The sequence below is a fragment of the Cloeon dipterum genome, chromosome 2 (assembly GCF_949628265.1).
Source record: "Cloeon dipterum chromosome 2, ieCloDipt1.1, whole genome shotgun sequence".
Taxonomy (NCBI): domain Eukaryota; kingdom Metazoa; phylum Arthropoda; class Insecta; order Ephemeroptera; family Baetidae; genus Cloeon; species Cloeon dipterum.
The window spans coordinates 29,520,313-29,545,009 of record NC_088787.1 but is presented as its reverse complement, the minus strand read 5'-3'; the positions used below and the strand labels follow the sequence as shown (position 1 = coordinate 29,545,009).

At 41.9% G+C, this 24,697-nt stretch overlaps 1 protein-coding gene across 15 annotated transcripts; it reads left to right on the top strand.

Annotated features, from left to right (window-relative positions):
• The first annotated feature begins 205 nt into the window (after positions 1 to 205).
• Positions 206 to 24,599, top strand: unc80 (unc80, NALCN channel complex subunit). 15 transcript variants are annotated; one of them, XM_065481180.1, is made up of 62 exons: positions 206 to 394; positions 2,797 to 2,886; positions 2,950 to 2,998; positions 4,159 to 4,185; positions 4,414 to 4,434; positions 5,405 to 5,550; positions 5,790 to 5,961; positions 6,013 to 6,235; positions 6,364 to 6,446; positions 6,505 to 6,654; positions 6,705 to 6,775; positions 6,837 to 7,001; positions 7,054 to 7,211; positions 7,268 to 7,455; positions 7,575 to 7,729; positions 8,059 to 8,088; positions 8,485 to 8,620; positions 8,715 to 8,915; positions 8,974 to 9,112; positions 9,166 to 9,301; positions 9,359 to 9,597; positions 9,652 to 9,842; positions 9,900 to 10,048; positions 10,895 to 11,048; positions 11,371 to 11,684; positions 11,745 to 11,863; positions 11,916 to 12,106; positions 12,171 to 12,525; positions 12,580 to 12,849; positions 12,897 to 12,988; positions 13,044 to 13,251; positions 13,311 to 13,540; positions 13,600 to 13,886; positions 13,943 to 14,081; positions 14,144 to 14,391; positions 14,442 to 14,649; positions 14,709 to 14,892; positions 15,014 to 15,426; positions 15,477 to 15,609; positions 15,660 to 15,800; positions 15,860 to 16,053; positions 16,101 to 16,211; positions 16,266 to 16,495; positions 16,557 to 16,752; positions 16,803 to 17,021; positions 17,078 to 17,223; positions 17,281 to 17,455; positions 17,512 to 17,664; positions 17,723 to 17,926; positions 17,983 to 18,099; positions 18,157 to 18,300; positions 18,445 to 18,465; positions 19,420 to 19,543; positions 19,600 to 19,812; positions 19,866 to 20,050; positions 20,103 to 20,268; positions 20,324 to 20,491; positions 20,748 to 20,921; positions 21,881 to 21,946; positions 22,155 to 22,181; positions 22,633 to 22,781; positions 23,780 to 24,599. In XM_065481180.1, the coding sequence occupies exons 2-62, from the start codon at positions 2,798 to 2,800 to the stop codon at positions 24,200 to 24,202; spliced, it is 10,209 nt and encodes a 3,402-aa protein (XP_065337252.1). In that variant the 5' UTR covers positions 206 to 394; position 2,797; the 3' UTR covers positions 24,203 to 24,599. The 15 variants fall into 15 exon arrangements, with proteins under 15 accessions (XP_065337252.1, XP_065337256.1, XP_065337257.1 ...); XM_065481181.1 differs by having other exon boundaries at positions 207 to 394; positions 8,727 to 8,915; XM_065481189.1 differs by lacking the exon at positions 10,895 to 11,048 and adding an exon at positions 10,170 to 10,209 and having other exon boundaries at positions 207 to 394.
• Positions 24,600 to 24,697: the final 98 nt, after the last annotated feature.

Sequence of the window (24,697 nt, the reverse complement as noted above, 5' to 3'; positions counted from 1 at the left end):
GAGCGAGAGGAGCTACACTGATTGTTGTGCAAAACTGTGTCACTGCGAGGACCGAAAGGGTTAACGAGGCCGATCGGCGGCGGTGACGGAGGAGCGAGGGGTCAGTGACAGCAGCGCGGAGAACAAGTGGTGCTCGAGTGGTGCGGGGGTGGCGCGGGGGTGGCGAGCGTGCGCCGTTCGCGAGCCTCCATCCGCTGGCTCGGCGGCGCCAGCATCCCGGGATCAATGATGATGTGGGGCTGGAGCCGAGCCACCCTCCTCCGCTCCGCCAAAACACACGCCCCCGCACACGCCAGCTGCAGCTCGACCTTCGCCAACCTTTCGCAGTCCGACCTGAGGGGATGATGCGACACTCACTCTCTCGCAAATAGCCCGACGTGCCGGCTGACAACAGGTAAATATTGTAAATTTTGGCACATCTTGGCACTACTTGTTGGTGATTCTTTCGATGGATTCCTATCTTGTTGTTGTTTTTCTCCAAGGTTTGTAAAAATAATTAAGAAGTAATGAAAACTTAAATTTAAATTCTTGCAGTTAGGGTTAATAATTAATACAAAAGTAAAAAAAAATCTGAACAAGGAAAATTTTGAAATTTCATGTAATATTTTCAAATAAAATTTGTTATTGCCATTTCAATTGTCTTATTAGTTTTTTTTAATAAAAATCTCTGTATATAATTTTTGTTAAGTTCTATTATTTGAATTTTCTCATCTAAAACATTAAATTTGTTGGTCAGACATTTTCACAAGGACTATTTATGTATTTTAGTTTTTTCTCCAATAATTTATTTCATATTTTAATTCATAAAAAAGCAAGCTAATATCACGCGGAATTCAACCTGAAAATTTTTGACACTAAAAATCAAACAATAAAAATAATTTTTATCATCTCTGAAACTTTAAATTAAAGCAAAAATCATCTTAAACCCAATATGATTTTTTTCTAAGATACCATGGGAAAGATTCCTTTTCGTTGAAACGAAAAGCGATTGTGATTTATCGATTGATCGTCAGCGCGGCTGCTGCTGTCACACATCACCCTCGCCCACCCCAATCTGCTCTTATTTCCATGCTCCTCGGCGATTGGCTAATAGCGAAAATAAGACAAACTTTGCGCGAAAATGAAAGAAGGGACAGAGTACGGTTGGCAGGTCACGCGAAGCTGCCCAGCTCGGTTTCGCCCCGTGCACCGGTTTCGTTCGTTGGCGCGGCGCAGGAGCCGCGGAGAATGATAACGCACGCCGCCCGCACTCATACTCGGCCAGAGCTACTCTCACAAATTGGCCCCGAATCAGCCAATCAATCGCAACGAGCTTTTCACACAGACACACATGCAAGCACTCTCGAACCAAATACCCATCTGCTGCATTTAGCCCACAGCCGCAAAACCGTTATCGCTCGTAATACGATCTCTATCGATCTGAGCATAAAAAACTTTGAAAACTCCCGAGTTTCAAAACTTCGAGATGGGCGATTGAAAAGTTTTCTTGATACTAAAAAATAGGGCAGATAGATCAAAGAGAGATTAAATAAATGCTATTTTGGAGTTCATCCAAATAAATTATCATGAGTGCAAATTGTATACGAAATTGAATGCCTGATTCTCCGGCGTGTGAGTCTAGACTTCTCACAACACTCGTCCCAAACGAAAACAAAGGCTCACTTCATCTGCTCGAGTTGAAAAACAATCGCAAACTGCTCTCTGGCGCTCGTTCCCTTATTTCTCGCCTCTTTCATCGCGAATTTTCAAACAAACACAAAGCAGACGCCAATGCCATACACACGCTGTCCGTTTCCATAAATTCAATGTGTCGAAGAAGCGGCAAATAAAAAGCGTTCAATACTCTCTATTTTCAAACCAAGCCTCTGCCGGGTGTGCTCGGAGAGCGAATATTTTATTCAACAATCCACAAGTACTCTCCACCGCTGCCGGATGAATTCCGCTTTCTGGACGCAAGCCAAGCGCGAGAGCAGAGAAAATTCGGCTCACATGTGCACTCATCTGCTGCTGGAATATTATGGACCGTTTAAAAAAGGCAAATCCTCTACAAATGAGAAGAAAACCTTGGACTAGTGAGATGGCCGCAAAAAACCGACGCTCTGAATTATTCAATTTGACAGATTGGGGTGTGGGCGTAGTGTTCAACTTAATAATTTTTTAAAGCTCATTAAAACCGCGTAAATCATTAAACACTTTTAAAGCATTCATAGCTTGTGAAAAAAAGTAAATATTAATAGTGTTTTTATTTAAAGCAAACCTCTATCTTTTTTTTCGCATGCTCCAAACTTAAGTCTCCCACATTATATTATTTAAGAGGAATTGTTTTGTCAAATGCAGAAAAGGCCAGGTGTTGGCATTGATACACTAGTTCCTGAGGATTTAAATGAAGCAAAAATATATGCACATCGCCAGCACTGAAAATTTTTGAGAAAATGGGCTGCAATGCTAAACCATGACAAACACACAGGAAATTTTATTTTGCTAAATGGATGAGATAAGCCATATCAAAACCGTCAACTAGATGAAGGCTTTATAAATCGATAGTAAATAAAAAAATACCACCATCTATATTTTCGGGAATAATGGCAATCTGGAAATTGTTGTAGCTTTTGGTTTTACAGATTTTTTAGTTTAATTTTTGTTGCATTATGAAAACAATCGACAACTCACTGAAGCGAACATCACAAAAAAATTATAAATTTTTACCCTCTTGCGTTCTTTTCCCGTTTATAAAGATATTTTTCATATGTTCATAACAGGGAAATTCAATCAATTGTGCGTTCGTGTCATTTTCAGAATGGCTGAACGTAAAGAGTCTGTTGATGACAGTTTGACGGACCAAGCGGTGCCCATCCCCATTCAAATTTTCCTATGGAGACAAACTAGGTACATGCATATTATTAAACTTTATATAACGCCGGCTCAATGCGGAATAATTCTCAATTTCAGTCCTTTCATCCGGCCGAAACTAGGAAAACTGCACGAAACGACTTGCTTAGTGAGTATTAAAAAGCGTGCTTCTACCTTTGTAACATAATCAATGTGAATACATGAGCAATACTCATTAACTGTGTTGGAGTGGAAACTTTGTCGTCCTTTTGCAGGAAACTAATGTACATAAATACAACAAACACGCAGAATCATGATTTGTGTCCATGTGGCTATTCAGTTCTTGGCATAATTGGTCTGTGCTACTATCTTTCGCAATTAACATTGAACAAAATCAAACAATAATATAAGATTGCCTTTTTTTCAATGAAAAATTATTATAGTCTCAGAAATGGAGCTAAAATTTGAAACGTAATCAATATAACATGTTTTTAAATGTCTGGGAAGGTTAAATCTACTAAATATCGGAAAAAAGGGATTTAAAATGCCCTAGAGTTAATTCCTAATTTTCTCTCGTTGAAATTGAAAGTAATCAAACGCCGGCTGTGCAAATGTTCGACATTATTTCTGAGAAATTTAATAAGGGCCAAGTCGTCTAGTCTGGTGAAAATCGATGGACATCATGGCGAGAGCATATTGTTCTCCCCAAGTAGTATCGTGTCTGCCGCTGCAGCCTCGTGACATTTATCCCACCTGCCTGGCATACCCAGCGAGAGCGCTATACTAACGTACACATAAACTCTCGTTTGCCCCGCATAAAAGGTGTGTGACCGTTAAGTACGCAGGCCATTGTTCCGTTCTGTGACGCATCCAAACACATCGGCAGCCCCTTTTGTGTTCATGTCAGAGCCAACACACGGCCTGATACCAATCTGCCTCCCACGATTATAATAATACAGTATACATGTGCATAAATGGAGGGAAGAAACGCAGATGTGCCCTTGTTAAATCAGTTCACAAACTGTTAAATGTTTACTTAGCCGGAATTTTATTTTTTATCTGTTCAAATAACGATTTGACATCATGATTAATAATAGGATCTGCAGTTAATTTTCAAAAACTAATAAGAGGCAATCATTAAAGATTGAGATCAGTTCGCTCCCATCTTTTACAATTTTTAAACCAATTCCTGGCAAAGTTTTGTGTTTTGATAAAAATTAAAATATTTTTATTTAAGAAAATATGTACTAAATCCTTCTTGTCTGTATATATGTCGAAAAATGTGCTACTAATTGTCTGTGTCCGTCTCTCTATTTCTGCCAACCGCAGTTTTGCCAAAATGCACCAGGACATCATGTAAGTTTGCATGCTGAGCCTCAAAAAACAGTTTCCTTTTTTGTCCAAAAACTCAGCAGGAAAAATATGCTGAGTTGTTTTCTTGTCATCAAAGAGTTAAATTTAGTGTTGCCTTGTAAATTTCGCCTCAAAATCAATCACGCGTTCAATCGCTGCGGCCCTCCTTCTTGAGTAGATCTGTTATTTTTGCACTGTCTAATAATAAACCCACTTTATCTTGACCCTTAGGAGCTGAAGGAGGCGTGCAAGGTATGTGTAAAAACAAGCACCACCAACCCACTAACCGCCCTTCTTTCTCTGTTTCTTCCCACTTCTTCGTGCTCGCACACATGCATTTCAAATAAAAAGCGAAAGCGCAATCAATCAATGACGATAAACACGAAACTTTTTTATGAGGAAAACGCGAGCCGCTTAGTCGAATGCACCAAATCGACTGTAGCGTGACAGTTTGTCGGATTTTAGTCAATCAGAATGGAATTTAGGCGAGGAAATATATTTATTCACCGCTGATTAGAATTCCAAGACTGCTACAACAGATTGAGGAACTGTTGCATATTTCTTTTTTTAATTTTTGAATATCGATTGTAGTATAATCCCTCATTTGTTGTTCAAAAGGCGCCGGATATAACTTTCAAAAATCACTTAATTATTTATGCATAAAATATTTATTCTTAGACACTTGCAACTTAGCAAAAAGACGTATATGTGATTGGAAGCAATGTTAATTCCCTCTAGCTCTCTGAGCCTTGATGGGCCTAATATTCTTCAGTGAGTTTGAGCTGGCTATAACGGATTTCCAGTCATTGCTGATGAAGTCGAAAATAGCTGCCTCTGTATAGAGTCTGGTCGGTCAGCACGCAGAAAGTCATAAAAAGTTATGACACATGCACACCGCGTGGAGCAGTTAAATTCAAATCAACGAGACGCGCCTTGAGTTCAAATGAGCCGCTTTCTCCGCAGGGATAATAAAATTGGGACCCCGCGGCTGTAAAATTCTGTACGTTCAGTAAATTCGTGGCCGATTGGCACTGTGTGACTAGCAAATGTAAAGATTCGTTGCGCACCCCCCGTGATTATATACAGCACATTTAATACAATACGCTTTCCGCGTAAATTATCCTTGGCCAATATCGTCCATATATATATTTCCTCTTCCCGTCTTTTCTTGTTTCTGTTTTTGTTGGAGACTTTGTGTCCTAATAATCTTTCTCGTTCGCAGTCGTTTGAAAAAGTGCTCGTGCAAAACATCCAGTTTGGCCTCAGCCCAAGTCTAACCGAGGCTATAAAAGCTGTGCCGCGATGGAAATTGGTCCAGGCCTCATTTCCGCACGTCATGCACTGTGCAGCCTCGCTCCTCAGCAACAGGTAATTTGCAATTTGTAATTTAATTTATAGTTTTGAAGGTCTAAAGAGATCCCTGAAAGTTAAAAAATTACTTATATTTTTTTTAAACATTTTCCACCACTGTAGGAAATTAAATTTATCATTATGAAATGAGAAAAATGTTACAAATGCACTTTGATATCGTGCATCGTGATCGGAGCAGAATTTAATTTCTACGAAAGAAACATTAAATAAATATCCCGCGATCATGTTGGTTTCAGACGAGAAAACACCAGCTTGCAGAATCTGAGTGCTGCCGAGACGAAACTTCTATATACCCTGCACTGGATCATTTTAGACGCGGCCGAAGAATGTGCCAACGACGAGTTAGAGAAAAATACCTCGCGCAAAGTTGCCTCCTCCCACTACCTCTTCTCTATCCCTTCAATTACGGTAGAAAAACACGAAAATGTTGATCTTTGAAAATAAAAATGGGTCATATAGCTCTTCGTGTATCTGTTTGCCCCACTGTGCCATCTGCTGAAGGAACACGACCTGCAGTCGTTCCGCCTGGAAAACGGCCTGAAACTGTGGCAGCCGCTCTGGGAGTACAAACACCCGTCAGCCAAGTGCTTTTCGGCTCTGTGCAAACCGAGGCCGATTTGCAAAGCCTCCATTGGCTTACACCATCACTCGAAATCGTTTGGAGACGTCTTCACTGGCACCAGTAAGAATAATCACGTTTGAAAGTGATTCATCTAATTTATTTTAAAATTCAAACCACGCACTGAAAAAATTATACTCAAACAAAAGATAAAAAAAACCTTTAAATCTAATCTTTTAATTATTTATAAGGGAGAGCAGCGAGTGTTGAAAGCACAGATAGCCCTGCAAGTGGACAGAGCAGCGCTGAAAACGCAAAAGACAAAGGAGAAGATGTAAAATTACGATTAAAATCTAAAATATATTCGAAAACCATTGTTATTTTCTATGCAGAGCCCTTGGGTGTCATCTCCAAAAGAAACAGTTTTCCCTGAGACGATTCCAGAGGAGAGTTCAAGCACTGAGGAAGAGCACATGGTGATTTTGAAGCTGCCTTCCCTGCCCGACTCAGATGGGCTGAACAGAGAACACTCCGTGTACACGGTACGTAAATTTAACACGGGGTAAAAATAAAAATTCACTAAAATTTATAGGCTCACCCGAGTTTGTTTCAAGTAAAAAGCGTGCCGAAAGAGGTGAAGCAACTCAAGGCTCACCCTAAAATGCAAGTGCCAAGATTACAAACTTGTGATAGTGATAACAAGTTCATTTTTTTTCAATTTCAGTCCAAGTGATAGTCTTCTTGCTCCTCCCGGAGGAATTCCAAGAAAGCAGCAACTCGCCGACCTGACCGCCGCCACCTTCATGGACGTGGCAGTACTCAGGAGCTTGTTCATTTCACAGTGGTGCGAGGAGGGAGTTTATTGGGCTCTCCAATACCTTTATCACAGGTAATTGATTTATGATTCACGGGAGAAAACCAATAATTTTTGTGCATCGCAGACTGAGAGAAATAAACGACGAGACGTCAACCCAATATCAGCCAAGGAGAAGGAGCAACTCGCTTCCTATTCCCAAAATTGAAGTTTCCATTTACCAAAGTCCGGAAATGAAGAAAAAGGAATCAAAAGTCATGATAGACTATTCGGACGAGTCGCTCGGTAAAACTTGTGTGATGATAATATGAATTTTTTAGCTCATTGAGGTTTGCTAACAGGAAACAAAAAACAGTGCTTGTCGGACGAAACTCCTAACATGAGTAGGAGGTCGAGCGAAAAAGTAAAGAAAAGAACCAAAATCGCCGACCTGAGAGCATTTGTAGAAACAAAGCTGCTGTCCAAGTCGGAAAAGACGTTGGAGAAAATCGGACGCGAGGAGAGAAAACTCGGTTCTCTGTCAGACCAGGTACACTAGCGCCTGCAACTTTGAAATGTATGCAACCCGTCGACACGAGAGTTGTCCGGGTTGCGTATTTAAGAAATCTGCAGGCGACTGCACATTTTGACGAAATTTTGCTCTGGCAGGAACACACGAGCAGTTTGGACGCTGGAGATGAAAACTTGGTGCCACGTCCGTGCTCTGCGCTGGCCAAAATTTGCGAGCCTCGGCTCGACTCTGAAGTGAAAACCATCAAACCAGTGAGCAACCTGGTCAAGGGAAAAAGCATGCCCAGTCTCAGGTACAAACATGGCTGGGTCGAATAGTGACCTATAAAACGATTGATCTAATAATTAAACCTTGCTCACTCCGCATGACTCAAAAAACTGAATTTTACGCTCTCTTCTCACTACATACTACTGTTCCAAATGTAAATAGTCTGCGAAGTACTCCCCGCAATCTCAATAGATTGGCTGCAAAATTAGTGGCATATATACAAAAACTCACAATCAGAGGCGTCAAATCAATCAGGCGAGCGAAATTTTTGTGGAAGGGTGCCCCAAAACCGTGGGTGACTCTGGCCCCACTGCGCTCTGTCACTTATTGTTTCTCTGTCTCTGTCTGTCCTAGCTGTTTAATAGATGAATTAGCAAGTGCAGGGTAAGTGAATCATAACTTCCACCACTCTGCTTCTTCACCATTGCTTTTCTCTATCTCTCGCTTCCTCGCTCATTTGTCATACTATACATAAACAGCTATCATCTGACCCTACGCACAAACGAAAAACCCGCCTAATAATTCCATGCTTACTTGTATATTTATTATAACACATCCGACGATTTTCTGGTTTGTTGCAAAATGTCGTTTGAATTAATGTGACATTTAGTAGCTTTAGGTAGTTTGAAAAAATACGGTCTTGTGTAAGGCAATCGTGTTTATATGGACAGTTGAAGTCGGGAAACTCACTGCGAGTTGAACACCAAAGTCTTTCACAAAACAAAAATATTTTTGAATTGGTGCTTCCCTCGGACAAAACTTAACCCCTTCCTTTTGCAGGTACCTCAGTGAATTGAGCCAAATAAAATATGTGAAGCCACCACAGCCGCCAGCTTCAGCGATACCGCACCCCATCATCACAGTCACGGAACACACCCCTACACCCTCACCAGACTTTATGCGCCGACAAGAGCATGTACGATAATTAAATTAATTTATAATTAATTGTTGTAAATAGCTTCGATCGGTTAAAATAAAAATCAACAAAACACCTGCTCAATTAACCTCAGCTCTTTGGCCAGGGATCAATTGACAGCCAGTTAGATGCCCTCAGTCTGCAGGGTCGCCAGGGTGTCGAGAGGAAGGCGAGTTTAACCAGGTCACAGACCGACTCCAATATTACATACTCGAAGGAAGAAACGCTCGAGGTACCTGGCTCAGCGAAATACATCACAAAAGACGGAGAAATTGATTACCAAGTGGTGGTTAAGGTACTATCACATTGTTTCTTTAAATTTCAAAGCCAATCGATTTAACGTTTTTTTGCAGGCTGTCCACGCTGCTTCGCAAAAAGACGGTGTCTGCACATTGAGGGTGTGCGAAGTGATTTTAAATCTTACTGAACTGCTGATGGAGCTTGGGGTGTTGAAAATTAACGTTAGACATTTCGACGGATTGAACATCGCAGGTAAAACATATAAAATGGTATTTTTTTTTGTACAACTACAAAAGCATTTTCAGAAGGCACCCCAGCAGCGTCGGCATCACCAATGCCAAGCTGTAGTGCAGCTGGCCCGACGAAATCATCCTCTGAAGAAAAGCCTGAAGAGGAGCAGGTGTCCGAAGCGCACAGCCTTCTCCTTAATTGCGTCGTCAGGTGAGCTTCTACTTCTATACCAGACGTTTTTCTGTATATTCAAATCTTCATCGACAGGGTGCTCAAGCAGCTGGGATGCCCCAATGGCTGTGCAGACAGCCAGCGTGGACCTCCGGCTGACTTTCTTAGGTCACAGGGCCAGTCGATCCTGACCAAATTGCACCGCGCAAGTCACAAGCAGTTCACGCGTTTTTTCCGAAAACTCGTGAAAGACCATCCCATCGGAGAGCTGCTCGACTTCTTCCACGCTTACACTGGCTACTGTGTTGACCCTGCATCACTGCTTTCGCCACTAAGTATCTCATTCTTTTTTTTAGCTTGAAATTGTTGCATAAATTATTTTCCTTCAGACCAAAAGAGAAGTGCCAGCAAAAGCCCCGATATGAGCGCAGGCCAGTCTGGATACGCGAATAACTTTGGTGCCGGTTTGGGCGGTGCTGGGGGCAGAGGGGTCGAAGGGCAGATCCTCAGCTGTGTTTTCAAGTGTCTGATAACCAGACTTGTTACGTGTATGAAAGAAATCAAAACTCAAGAGCACCTGGTAAATTAAGGACCAAAAAGTGTATCTAGTCCGCACTGACATACGTTTGTTCGCCAGGCTCTGTATTGCGACGTGCGCCAATTTGTTTTGTACATCAAAGAAGCACACGGCGGTGTTTTCCGACGAGTGGTGCTGAGCGCATTGATCGACTCGGCCGTCAGACCGCACAAAAAGGAGCCGGAACCGCAGACGACGCGGGTCATCAGGTACATTGAGAGTGCTTGACCACATTTTATCACACAAAATATATCTCAATGGAATCTTGACCTATTTGAGGTTCGCCTCTTTAAAGCAAAAAATAATAAAGAAATGTGTTCAATCACGCAGGACAGCCAGCCAAATGCATATAAACGCAGACTCCACGGTTGTAAGTTGAAAAATTAATTTAACTCTGCAGCTAAGAAGTGCATTCTATAAATAATTTGAGTGATTTTACTAGCTGATTATTTGATTGTATAAAATCGTTTTTTTGACATAACCGCAGTGCCAGAGCTTGAGCCTCTTTCCTCAAGTTTGAGCCTTTCATTGTTGCATTTTTTCGAACTCCTTCCGCTCTGCAGTATTTTATCGGTTTTTAAGATATTATATATCGTATATATTTTGTACAAATAGTTCGCTTTCCTCTGTACTCTGTCTATCTACTCCATCTATCGTCTCCAGTCTTATACATATTGGCCAATTGTACATTTTGAATGCGTTCTGGTATATTCTCATCTAATTTTTCAACTTCCATACCTGCTACACCGCTTTTACCAATAACGGTGAAACCATTTTTATACGAGCAAAAACAAACGCAGCAGCTAGAAAACTATATGTTGATTTTTGATGAGACAACCCACCTTTTCACAATTTTTGCGTGTTTGTTTTTGCCATTTCTCATTACCCGCCCAAGTGTTGCTCTAAAAGCTACCCTCTGCCCCTTCGAGTAGAAGTTCATGCTGTTTTTCGAGTGCTCCCCGTGCCCCCGTTAAAATCAGGCCCTTCGCAACCCCTCCACCTCGAACAAACGTATTAGCTAGTACCCACTGCGGGGCATGTGTTCACTTTGACAGACATGTCCACGGACCGGCCGAAGAGCAGGAGGCCTCCACGTCAAGTGCGGCCGCAGCGCCCTCCGAACCATCCTACACAATCCCCGACGAGAACAGAGCAGCCTCCGGAAGAAAGTTCCTTTTTAAAAAGAGGAGCACTTCCTCTACCTGCGCTGTACGCCTTATCCGAGCTCATAGTTGACCGTTAAAATTTATGAGAAAAAAAATACAATTAAAAAGAAAGCCGATATGTTGCTTTTAGAAAAGTAGATTTTTTGTTTTCGTTTTGTTAGACGTAGTGCATGGTGTGCGCTTTGACTTGTGGAATTAATTCACCAAGTTTTATGTAATTGCACCTTTACAATAATTCATGTCTCTCTTGGTGTGCAAAAATGTTGGGTAAAAATCAAAATCATTGAAGTCAAAATTTTCCCACCATTTTTGGAGAAAATATGAAAGAACAAGTTGAAATATTGAGACCGTGGTGCAATTTTTAGAGTCTTCTGGAAACGGAATTGACCGATGAACCAATAAAAACGCAAAGCCCTTTGAGCAATGTTCGCCGGAAACACCACATCCTTACTCCGAGGCATAGCGAACGCAACCTTGGTGTTGAGCTGCCCGTGAGTCCCGCGATCAAAACAAGCCAAAAGGGTGGAAAACTGAGCGCCTGGTTCAAGCGGGACCATTCACGTGCAGAATCAACCGAGAGTCACGAAGGCGGGGAATCGCCCATTGACTCTGGTTTCATAAGGCAATCCTCACTTGGCATGTACCATTACTCGAAAGGCGGAGGCAAAAATAGCGTCAGGTAAAAAGAATATAGCTCGAGAGTAAACAATATTTTATTTAGGAAAAAATCAAATTAAAGTTCTCACGTCGGACAAACATTCCAAAAAGCGCGAAGGAAGGTCGAGGGTCAACTGATGAAAATCGGTTTAAATAAAGGCAAGAAAAAAGACGGAGTCATGGAGGAAGCACCAGGAAGTCGTAAGAGAAGTAAAATCCTGAATGCAATTCCTAACAAATGGATTCTTTTCAGATCTCAGCAGGAAAAACTCAATGGAGATCGGCGACAACAGAAGGGAATCAGAATTTGTGGTTTTAAAGGAGCGCAAACTGGTTCCGATTTTACCTGTGTACAATGGGATGCTGAGATTTTCGTTTCTACTTGAAATTTGCCAGCCAGGCTCTGTTCCAGATGCACAGTTACTCGCTGCCCTTTTAGATTTGGTAAAAAATAGTAATACACAATTCCAAAGCAATTTTAATTTAAATAATTCCATGTTCAACCCAGCCCAACGCACCGGTGGTGTCCAAGGCTTGTCTTCTTTTGGAGTGCTGCTTTTTCGTGCATAATTGTAACCGCGGCCAGTGGCCTATGTGGATGCGCCTCAACTTCCCAATGTTCCGCCCATCGGTGCCGAGTCGAGGCAGCACGACCGCACCGTCAGGCCTACGCAGGTCGCACATATTTCAGCGTTACGCGGGAAAGATGTTTTACCAGTGGGCAGAGACAATAGGCGCCAGGCTCGAGGACATGATCCATCAAGATAAACAGCACGTCCCAAACATCGTGGCCATGGTTACTGACGAGCTCAGGCAGAAAGAGCTCATGCTGCAGGACGAAGAAGAGGATTTTCTCGACGAAGGTAATAAAGGTTCATAGAAAAATTATAGTCAATCTCGACTTTTCTGTTTTACAGCGAGCATTGGCCTAATGGGCCTTCAGTGTCCCCTATCGTTGAGGATGGTTGCGTGCCTGTTACTTCTGGAAATAACAACCTTCCTCAGGGAAACATACCAAGCCCTTCCTAAGTCGAGCCGACTGTCCAATAAAGACCGCCCACCAGCAGGCTGGGACAAGTTGTACAGCAAGGATGCAAACAGACGCTGGAGCATGGCTCTGTCCTCAATGGGACACTCGCAGACTTCAGCCCAAAGTCTTCAGTCCATCGCCGGAGACAAAGATAACGGTCAGTGATCCCTCTGTTTTATTTTTAAGTGAATAATTTTAAAATAGGTGGGCAAAATTCTGAGCGAAAAATAAGCTTCGTTCTGCACGAGCCGGACAACGAGTCGGAGGGAAGCAGCAACACGACAGTAACTGCTCAAGTAGTTTTTAAAAAATAAAATTATTTAAAATTGAATAAAAATTTTAACAATGAAGGGTGAGGAAGTGGCGGTCGAGGAGAAAAAACGTGGTTCAGTTGTCGGCACTCCAGCTGCTCCTGCTCCTAGAATCCCTACAAGTCGCCCTTACCTTCTTCGCCGCGGAACAAATGCGGGAACCGCAGGGTCTTTTAAAAGGAGAAGTCTGAAATTGCGGAGGAACACGAAAGAAGCGAGCAGCCGCAGTGAAAACGAAAGCACTGACTGTGAGTCTCGCTTTGAAACTGCAATATAATATACTGTCATCACTCACTTGGTGCTTTAGCCGTTTCAGGCAACCAGCCGTCAGTCCGTCGCGCCGACTCGATCCAGTCCAAACGAAAAGTCAGCTCAATATCCGACAGATCAGACACGTCCGACCACGGAGCCGACGGCGCCGGAAGTGGAGGCGAAGAGTCCCCCGGGGTGCTCAGCGACGAGCAACCGCCCGAAAGCCCCAGCGACAGCAACGACACCGACGACGGGTGTTGCAGCAAAAACATGCCCTGGATGAAAGTACGCTCTAATTGCTAAACGTGTCAGATATATTTTGCAAAGGTCTTAATCATTTCCAGACGGTCGTGCAGCTAGCCAACTCGTACAACTTCTATTGCAGCCACCAGGGTTACTGCCACCCTTATTGCTATCGACGTCACATGCGTGCCTGTAACCGACTCATCAAGTCTGTTCGTAAAGTTTACGGCGAACAGTTTGGAATAACAGGCGACTACAAGAATCCGCTGATTGAAAAACTTGGGCAGAGTGACAAGAAGGACAAGCAAAGAGGCCGAAAGGTGTCTGATCAAACCAGTTCACAGACTTCGCCTATTAGAAGAAAGGACAGCCTTGGAAAAAAAGACAGGTTAGCTCAATTTTTTTCGTAAGCCTTATGCAACAATTTATCATCTTTTTTTTCAGAGTTGATCTAAAATTTTCACGCGACTCCTCAAGGGATATAGCCGAACAGGACAGTGAGAGAGGGAGAGATCCTTCATATACACCACACCCCAGAGACAACAAAGATGAGCCACCAATACTGAAATATATTAAAGCTCACGTAAAAATGATCCTACAGGATGAGTTTAAAAAAAGCAATAAGGAATAAAATATATCTTGCAGGCTCGTTCCCTTTTTCACTCGCCGATGTCGGTGCTCCTTAAAGGAGCCGTAATATTGCACGAAGACAATTTTATCGACATCTTGCCAGTTGCGTGGGAGCTGCTCCTTGAACCAAGCCAAGAAGTTGCTGCCTCGGCTGCAGCTCTATTTATTTTGGCGGCAGTCAAAGCGCCTGCCCACGCATCAAACGTGATGCAACACTGCTTGCAGCACAGCGATGTGACAACGCGAATACAGGCTGTCTTGAGGTAATTTGCGATTATTATATTACCCTTGTTAAATAAATGTATTATTCTAGATTTCAAGTTCTGTGGAAGTCGAGGTTTCAAGTTTGGTCGCGCATGGAAGAGGGCGCCTACCTAAATTTTAAGGTACCACCCCCCGGAATTGAATTCACCCTGCCTTCGCCTAAGATAGGCATTGAAAGTCTGCCTGTCGTTGATCCTCCGTGGATGCCGCAAGTCAAGACGAAAGTTGAGGAGGTCACAATTAGCCAAGAAAGCCACGTGAGCCCCCAGCACCGTTATCGTGACATTTCTATCATTTTTATACCCTCGCTTTGCAGAGGTCACTTGTGACCGCAACTAAGACACGAAAGAAGCAACAGACAGAATTGATAAAATTAGCCTTGCAGGCAGAGGAGGACAAAAAGCGGCAGGAAAGAGAAAATTTTTTGATCACCACCATTCCCATCACATTCCAAGCAGCTTACGAACCCAGTTTGCATCTACACGAGGATCATGATGATGGTGATAAATTATTTTAAATTCAAAATCTAACAGAACATATTGTACATCTTGATTTTTATTGGTGTTTGATTTTGATGGAATAAAACCTTTTTTAAATTTATTTCAACCACCAATGTTGCAGACGAGGAGCAACAGGACACTGCTCAAGCTCGAGCACACGCAGTTAGTGCGGCGCACTCACTGTTCCCCTCTTGTCTTTGCGCGTCCGTGATCCAGATAATTGGACTTCTGGATGACGCCGCAGTTGCCCCTGACGGCAGTGCCGTTTACGAGGTTGCGTACCAAGTCATCTGGAACTGTTTGGTCGAGGACAGCGCCCTTTTCCTCCGCTACGTTTTGGAAAGGGTGACCCGCGAAAAGCAGGATCTCATGTTTAAAATTTTGAGACACCTGATTCGCTTTGTGCCGAAACTGCCCCAACAAGCGGCGTTCGCCCTTTACAACTACATCATTGGCTATGTCATGTTTTACGTGCGCACTCCGCACGAGGGTGGCCAAGAACTAGTCGGTACAGCGCTCTCTATTCTTTGGATGGTTTGTGTTTATATATTAAACATTTTAATTATAATAATTTTGAATCACAGGTCGTGCACAGTGTTCACGGAATAATGTTCAAAGACTTGAAACAGATTTTAAGAAAAGAGCAGTGCGATGCTTCAATCTTGTTAACAGCGAATGTGCCGTCAGCAAAGAAAATCATTGTCCATGGGCCTCAAGGTATTTTCAAGAACAAAAATACACATTTTAATGCAAAGTTTTTACTTTAGAACAAGACGTTGGTGGGATTCCGTCCCAGTTTCCTGTGCAGGAAGACACGCAATTTCTACAAATTTTGCGTGAGTCGCTAGACTTTTTTGGAATCGACGAAGCGAGGCACAAGGAATTCTTTTTGGTCGATCACAAAACTCGTAATAAGTTGAAATCATTTATATCAGTCTAACCTCAACTGGAAAAATATGAATTGCAGATCAAATACACAGTCCAAACGCCTACGTTAGGGATTTCTACTTTTTCAAGCGATCGCAGTATCCACAACTGCAGCTTGTGCACATGGAACCCGAGGAAGCGTACAACGCTTTGCAAAAACAAGCATTCATCCTGAAATTCGTCGAGATAGGCAAAGTTTTGCTCACTTGGGCCATCCTGAAGAACGTGGATATGGTAAAATTGATCATTTAAAGTTTTTGCAAAAGTCAAATTTTGTTAAGGTTGTGCAAAGAGTTGTTTTCTTGCACGAAGAGTTGATGAAATTGCCATCGTTCCCGCGAAAAGCATTGGAATCCGAGCTTGATCTTTACAAAGGCGGAGAAATGGGCCGCGTAAGAATTCGAATAATTTGAATCAAAATAATTAAATATTAATTAAATGATTAGGAATTGCTCGGCCTTGACATGCTGCACAAGTTCATGTGGGTGCGTCTAATAGCAAGGATGTTTGAGGCAATGGCCGGAAACTTTGCGTATTCCGGTGATATTCACTTATTCCTGAACGTCTTGAATGGTTCGATTATCCTGCACAGTGAGTGTGGCTGTATTCTGAGATACGTAACAGCCACCTACATAAATGCGGCGTTCTATTTCAAAAATATTTTCTCCACAAATGGGTATTGCCATTTTCAAAATTTCATCGGTTTTACGCAAATTCACACAAATTTTACTTTCCAGGTATTTACTTGTCATGCCAACCCTAATGCAAATCTACTCCAACCACCAGACTAACAAACTAGTCACTCGCACCGTTGAATATACTGTTAAGCAGTTTTACCTAATGCACAGAAAGCCATTTATTCTGCAAATGTTTGGCGCCGTCTCAGCAATTTTAGACACGGACGACGACAGCCAGTATGGAGATGCCCACAAGGTAATTCTGAATCGCGTGTGCAACAAATTGTTAATCAAATGCGAATTTAGGTTCAGGCGAGCTGCCTTTTCAACTTACTTTTAAGCTTGGAAACGCCTTCGCCTGATCCTCTGAATATAGGCGAGCTCGTGAAAGAAGAGAAACCTTTAAAAGCGATCGACTTTTGTTACCATGACGAGAACGAGATGGTCACCGTTTTTGACTGCATATCGCTGTGCGTTATGGTAGTCGCCTACTCGGCCGACTCGGTCAGGGCTCAACAAATGCTGGTACGTGCAAATTCAGGTTAAAAATCTGGCTTCTTACCTATTTGCGTGGTCTGCAGATTATATTAGAAGCAATTCTACCTTGCTACTTGCAACAAATCCAACTGCCGTCATACAAGCACAACGGAAAATCAGAAAAGGATATACTGCTGCAATTGTCAGTTGCGATAAAAACTCTAGTCAATAACTGTGAAGCGCTCTCTAAGTAAGATGATAATCTGCTTTTTTTACAACATTATTTTCACCAATTCCATGTTTGAAGAAACTACACTGGGCCTCAAAAGGCAAGTCCTGATCACAAAGGATCCAGTCAAAGGAATTTCCGCAGTGGTCCATACTCGCCAGGATTCGAATTTGACGAGGATAGCCACTCAAAATACGTCAGCGATCACAGCCGAACAAGGCCAGGAAATGAAAGGGACCTTGAAGACTCGGAGGTTGGAAGATTTTTTTTTAAATGAGATCACATTGCTAAAGATAATGATTGTTGCAGGTTATGCGAAACGAATTTCGGCGGCCAAGGGATATTTTGCTTTCAATGGTAGCTGACTTTTTAAACAAGTGCACAGCTCGTCTGAACGAGCTGAATAAGAAAACGCAACAAGAAGGAAAGCCGGTCGAGTTGCTAGATATTAAGGCACATGTGGTATGGTGGCACATTAAAATTAAATTCCTTCGCGTATTAACAAAGATAATAATTCCAGCGCTTATCAGATATCGCGCACTCGCTCTTGAAAGTGTCCCCTTACGACCCAGACACGATGGGCTGCCGCGGCCTTCAGCGTTACATGAATGACATACTGCCCTCCACCGAATGGTCAAATGAAGCAATGCGACCTGCTCTGACAGCCATCCTTCGACGGCTAGACAAAGTTTTCAGCAAAATTTACAAGAAACCGTCGATAAGGGTATTGATTTCTAAAAATTGTGCAATCATTTTGAACTATGTTTATCAATCAAATAGAGACACACTGACTGGGATGCAGCTGCTGGTCTTTTGAAAGGTGTCTACGAAACGATGTCTAAATGCCCATATATCGTCCACATGCAGCACGTGAAAATTTTAATGAACACGTGTCAGGTAGAGAAATTTAAATGTGTTTCAAAAATGGGATCATCATTTCCTAAATTATATTAGGCTCTCATTGTTGGGGACGCCGTATCAACAGGCGTTGTGGAGGGAGTCAGTTCAGCCACAGCGGCCCTGATGAGCCAGGTGCCACCGCCTCACTTTTGCTCCATTGTCGTTCGGCTAATTGCCCTGCAAATTTTGGCCATTGGGGTGAGTTACAGTCAGTAAGATTGATAAAAAAAAATCGAAAACTCTTGGATACGCGAGCGACACACATCGTAGCGACACTTAGCTGTACATTTTCGTATCAACAGAGCCAGAAAGTTATTCATAGCGCTAACTCGATTTTTGCAGGTATTCAGCCACCTGACCATGGTGAGAAATAGCCTGTTTAGCATATGGATTGAGATACACGTTTAACATATTATTAGAATGAGAGTACTAAAAAGCAAATAAGCTCTTATGTGACTTTTCTTGATTCTCAACTGAACCTGACTGAAATCGTTTCTTGTTCAAAAGAAACATGTCCCAGTCTCACAAGTCACCGGACTCTACTGTGTTTAGGTTAATAATAAAAAATTACGATTCGAGAAATAAAAGCGAATTTTTTCACTCACAGAAAGTCCTCTGGCTTTGAGACTTGCTGATAATGCACTATTACATTTTCACTGACTATGCAAACCTCACATTTCAGCTCTCCCTTTTTCTCTTGTTATTCGTATCATATAAACTTAGCTATTAACTGTATGAGTAGAAAAACCACTAAAAACTTGAGGAAAAACAAACAACTTCACCAATATTGTGATCTGTCTCTCATTGGACTCTACCAATTCATCAACAAATATGTGTTCGCCACCTAATGATTTTTTGTATTTGGGCTTGAAAATAAACTTGTCGCTATTTAAATCGTTATAAAAATTTTCACAATAGCGTTGAATATAGCGGCAATTTGATCGCAAGCCTAAATGACAAATAATAGCAAAGCATGTTCATGAAACAAACAAATTTTGTTGCTCGATTACTTACTTATAGTCGCAAAAACCTTTGCATTATTTTGATATTAATTAGACTGCGCTAGCTGCATTTGTCAAACATTATTAGACCGAACTTGACGGAAATCCAATGAACCACCATGAACCTGTCTTGTGTGCAAGATGTTTTGTGTCTTTTACTGCTATCTCTTTCTCTTTCCATGCTAGAAAAACGACTCCAGCCATTAACAAAAAACTATAGTTCACAAAAGACTTGACAAATTCTTTGTTTTCTCACCATTCCAACCACGTCGATTTGAAACTACGGTTTGATTTTAAAGTTGTATATGACCTTTAGGAAACCTATTCCCTGGAGCAAGTTTGCGGAGGCAGTTCGGTGTTCCCAACACACAACAAAACAGAAACAATGCTCATGAACCTCTTGATGCCCCTCTGCATAAGAGTAGGAAGTGGCAGAAAAGGTGCAATTTTCATTGCAAAATGATCGATTGTAAATTAAACGCTTTTTAATAACCAGACATGCCTCGGATGCGACAGGCTGATATTTCCTTCGCGCTGACCATCGTCCTTCACGCTCTGAATCCACCTGCGACAAAGACGTCACCGGTTACTGCCCAGAACATCAAATCAGCCTCAGAGATGCGCGCGGGTAGCATCACCTTTGGAAGCCGAGACTCTAATAAGAGACTGGCCCCAATTCCAATGTCTTTGTTCAAAATTGCTTTCCTAGGTATCAATTTGTCACCATTCCACGAGGGGGAAAATTAATTTCTAAAATTTTAGCCCTGAAAACAATGATCGCTTGTTTTGAGGTGGAACTGGTTATGGATTGGCCGAGGATCGCGAGGACCATTCAAGAATTAGGACGCAGAGGCGATTGCGGTCTGCTGTTCTGGACTTTCGTGGATTACGTTGCAACCCAAAGACCGCCACTATACGTCTTGCTGCACCCATTTATCAACGTTATGGTATTCAATGGGTAAAATGGGAACTCGCCATTAATTACCACCCGCATTTCAGCTTTCAAAACCTGGACTGACCGACGCAGAGAGACACTTGCAAAGCCTGGTGAAAGATAAGCTAGGATGCTCTAACCTGCCACCAAAGAAGGCCAAAGGAGCCGTCCTAGTGGAGTTAGCACACGAAATGAAAGAGCTGAAAGAGGAAATGGAAGACAGGAGATACAGTAAGTGAAATAACGCCTCGCTAATTCTTGCCCGATTAATTCATTGGAGATGAAGGCCGCAAGTCAACGACAGACCATTCAGAGCAGAACATTCCACCTCGGCCACACCGGCCGTCAATCATCGAATTGTTCACCGGCGACCTGGCTAGACACCACCACCATCAACACCCGTCTGACAACTCTGGCGCTAACCTAGCGCCACCAACGTCTATTTTGCAAAGAGGTACGTTCAAATTTAAAGTTCCCTTTATTTTACTATCCAGTATCATGTTCAAATGCAAAATTGTAAATGAAAAAGTGTATAAATTGTAGAAAAAGCTTCGCTTACCCATCAAACCATTGGAATTATTTTGTAACATAATCCATGTAAAATAAGTCAATTACTTGGAACTAAAGTACAAATGATTTTTTTTGTCTCCAAAAATCGATTTTTAAACGCTTCTCTCAACATATATATGTGTGTAATTACTGGGGCGCAGAGGGAAGTGTTAGGTTCTCGCCCTCTTGCGAGAGTATCGCTACCCCTGAGATAGTGGCAGATGACATGGATGCCGCCGATGGGGACGAGGAGTCGACGTTGACCCCTCCAACCCCGCAACCCGAGCATCAACAGTTGCTGCCGCCACCCGTGGACGAACACCTTGCCTCGCCAGGTAGCAATCGGTGTCGCCTGCTCTCAACCATAGCTTTCAGAAAGAAACTCAAAACTGTCAAATATGTTATGATCAAACTCACAAACACACTTAAATTGACAGTGCGGTGTATCTTTGTTTATTAATATGTCGACTTTTATAACTATCTTGATGTGAGGCTAGACTCGAAAAACTGCTGATGCCGGCCCGCCACAAAGAGCGCTTCCACCCCCGGTGTTTAGTGAATCACCCCTTAGAACTCACAGCATGGCAGTTTTGTGACTGATTATATTTAGCGAAATAACTTTATACGAAATTATTTTATACAAGCGGCTCTAGTTTTGCTTCACTAGAAACTGGGCTCGCTAAATTTGACAGAGGGATAGTTTAGGGAGTGACCAACTCTGTGATCAACGATTTGTCAACTACTGGTCCCTCCCAAAAGCTATAACCCAATTGGCAAATGAGGTGATAGAATTATTATCTTGATGTCCTAGATTTAAGTGTAATAGCACCCGCAGACAGCTCACTATAAAGCAGCACTTAAAAATTATCAACTAAATTAAATTTATTTAACATTAAACTTTCATAATTTCTCTTGTACTTTATTGAAGCATGATACTCGATGTTGCTGTATTGTTTGCTGCGCTTGCATCAAATTGAAATGAATTCTTTCAGGCGGATTCACCAACAAACAGACTTAACGATTTCTGTCTTTCTCACTTCTAATCAATGTTTATCGGTGTTGCATGCAATTTACAAGCAGGATTTACACACAGCTGTTGGAAAATGAAAGTTTTCTAAGCATGTATATAATATTTACATTTGGTGTGATTGCGATACGTAACGCAGGACAAGAAAATAATGTCGGCGATTATCTTGACTTGTACAGTTAGGACTTTACTATATGAATTTCTACGTAACAAAAATCAGTGTTTGATGTTACTATGTGGGCTCCCCAATTGTTGTGCATGTTTCAGACCGTACCCGACTCAAAGCCTCAAAACTTCGTTTTGTGCCTTCAGTAGAGTTTAGACACACATCAGGTAAATCTCCTCACGTCTTTCTTGTGGTTATGCGCTTTAACTCTTTCATACGTTCATTCTTTCATGGCAATGAGAAAAAACACAAAAGAAGACGAAAGTGTTTGAACACAAGATATAAAGGCATAATTGAATTGGTTGGACTTGTTACTTTCATGAGAATATGTGCTTTTCAACGCATTAATGTTACTCTTCTTGTCTCTTTTTGAAGCAAAGTATGGCATTTTGAATTCGCATGGTACGTGAGCTTGACTTCATCATCCCATTGTTCTGTCTGTAAATCTGCTAAATTTCACTGCACCTCTCAAATTGACTCATAATCACTCAAATTGAAGAATATATTTGTAAAATTCACTGTTTGTTTAATCTGCACCAAGAGTTGCCACAAGCAATAATTGAAAATTCACTTTGGAATCACGCTGTATTCTAAAATAAATACAAAAATACAGACCTTATTGAATCCGCCCTTTCCTCAAAACCTGCACTTCTTACAAATCACATTTTCCTAGCGATGAGTTAGCAGCTTTTAGCGTTAGGAGTTAGGAGCGAATTATTAGTTGCTGCATAGTTGAATTTAAATCATGTATGCTTGCCAGTTCTTAAAAAAAATCACGAGGAAAACACTGCCACCGACCCTCTTGAGTTGAGATTACAAAAGGGCTTCACTTATTTTGCTATCCGACTTACAGGAGAAACGTCAACTAACCCCTTGAGCCCGGGAAGTCCAAATGATGAAAGCTCTGGAGAGCACAGCGGACGAAAACCGCGATTGCAAAGGTCAAAGGCACAGAGCAGGAAAACCTTCAGATTGAGAAAAAGCAGAAAGTCCAAGATTGAGGTGAGAAAATAATAATTTATAAAAAAATACAAGCTGATTTCTAGGGCGTTAAATTAACTTTTGATCATATTGTAAATAACCTCGGAACTTACACTAATTTATTGTCTAGACGCTACATTTAACGCAGAGCTATTTTCCATCACAAGAATTTTATCTCAACGCATTCCCGATTTCAGAGTTTTCAAAACAAGACTCCTAGTATAATTTTGAAACAAACGGTTGGCTCAAAATGTTAAGGGACTCCTTGGAGTGTTAAGGCCATGAGAGATAGAACACTTCGGGGATCTATTACTGGTTGATCTGTTAGAAATGGCATAAAAGCGACTAAAAATGCTTAGAGAGTGCGACGGGTTGGGAGGCGCACCGGCACCGACTAGGTTTCGCACCTCTCGAATGGTTTTAGTGACAAAAAATGTTTATTTGCGGTGCGGGGAGCAGGGTTGCATTTGCTTACCACCCGGTTTTTTTCACCACTGGTTTTTAACGGTTTTTACCACACAATTTTTACCAATTTCTTGCGCGAGAATTGCATAAAAATAAATTTTATTTCATTTTTCTTCAATGAAAATCTAAAATTTTGGTCGGAGTGCTCAAAATTTCCTCCACTGTGCAGATATTTTCTTTTAAATTGCTTCCTCAATTCCTCCAAAAATTTATCTACTATTTTTCAAGTTGAGGTTATATACGCTAACAATTATAGTAAAAGGCGAAAACATTGCCTGCAAGAAACTGGTAAAAATTGAAAATAAACGCATTTTACCACTGCACTGAATTTTTTTTAAAAATGCGGGTGTTTTGCAACCCTGGCGGGAAGGCAAAAAGACGGCCACATTGGGCCTAAGCTCGTATGCGGCCACTCTGGCTCCTTGTTATCCGCTCATAGCCCCAAAGGTGTGCTAACTAACAATAAGCAGGTTTTATTTATATATAAAAAATTATAATTACACCAGAACACCCAAGAACGTCGCAGATATTTTAAAACCAGACGAAATTCACAGGTTTCGCACATAAAAGTGGAACCGCCGGCAGCGGTGCCAGCGCCGATGGATCTGCAGGTGACAGCGACCTCAAGCAAGAGCATGCCACCTTGCAGCCCAGCGTTGCAACGAACCAAGTCTAAGCTGTGCCGCGAGCTGTCCTACGACGACGACAACTCGATTTCGCAGACGTCGAGCACGTCTGGGTACCGCGAGGCCTACACCGAGCGCTACACCCTGCTGAATGAGCTGCCCGCCGTTTTCCCACCCCCGCTGGCTTCGCCCGACCACCCATCGAGCAGCAGCGCCCCGCACTGCGGCGGCAGCTCGCAGGAGAGCCTCAACAGCGGCGAGGACATGGCCCTTCTGCCTGATAGACCCACCCCTCGGGCCTCTCTAATGGCTTTATTTGAGCATCACCAGGACGAAGACACCCTCTTATAAGTTTTTTGGAGAGGGTGGAAGATGAAATAGCATTAATTTTTAATTTAAGGATTTTTCCTAATCGTTCATCACACGGAGATTGTTGTTTGAGAGCAAATTAGCTTGAGTTATTGTAAACTTGCACTTCTATGTCAGCAACATTATTAGTTAAAATTAGCTGTCGTTTATTTTAGAGTCTCGATTGATATAATGATAAAATCTGTTGAATTGTAACTTTTTGATGATTAAATCAATTAGCGACCGTTAAATCACAAGCTGTGATTGTTGATAAAAATAATTAACGAATTGATTAAAAGATTAAAAGGGAAAATTGTTGAGTTTGCCTGTTCAATTAAATGTTCTGTGAATTTTATAGAACGATTGAAGTTTAATAAACTTAAGCACTGGACGCATTGAACACTTTTATCAGTCATTTTAAGCCCTTAAATCGTTGTTTAAGACTTTTCTAACTGTTGTTTAAATCCTAATAGATGCGAGGTTGAGTGATACGTACAA

Excerpts from the sequence above, each read along its gene's own strand:
- unc80 (XM_065481180.1), top strand. The coding sequence starts at position 2,798 with ATGGCTGAACGTAAAGAGTCTGTTGATGACAGTTTGACGGACCAAGCG. Across the intron at positions 13,252-13,310 it reads TGAAAACGAAAGCACTGACT|CCGTTTCAGGCAACCAGCCG; the intron begins GTGAGTCTCGCT and ends TTGGTGCTTTAG. Across the intron at positions 17,665-17,722 it reads TAGATATTAAGGCACATGTG|CGCTTATCAGATATCGCGCA; the intron begins GTATGGTGGCAC and ends TAATAATTCCAG.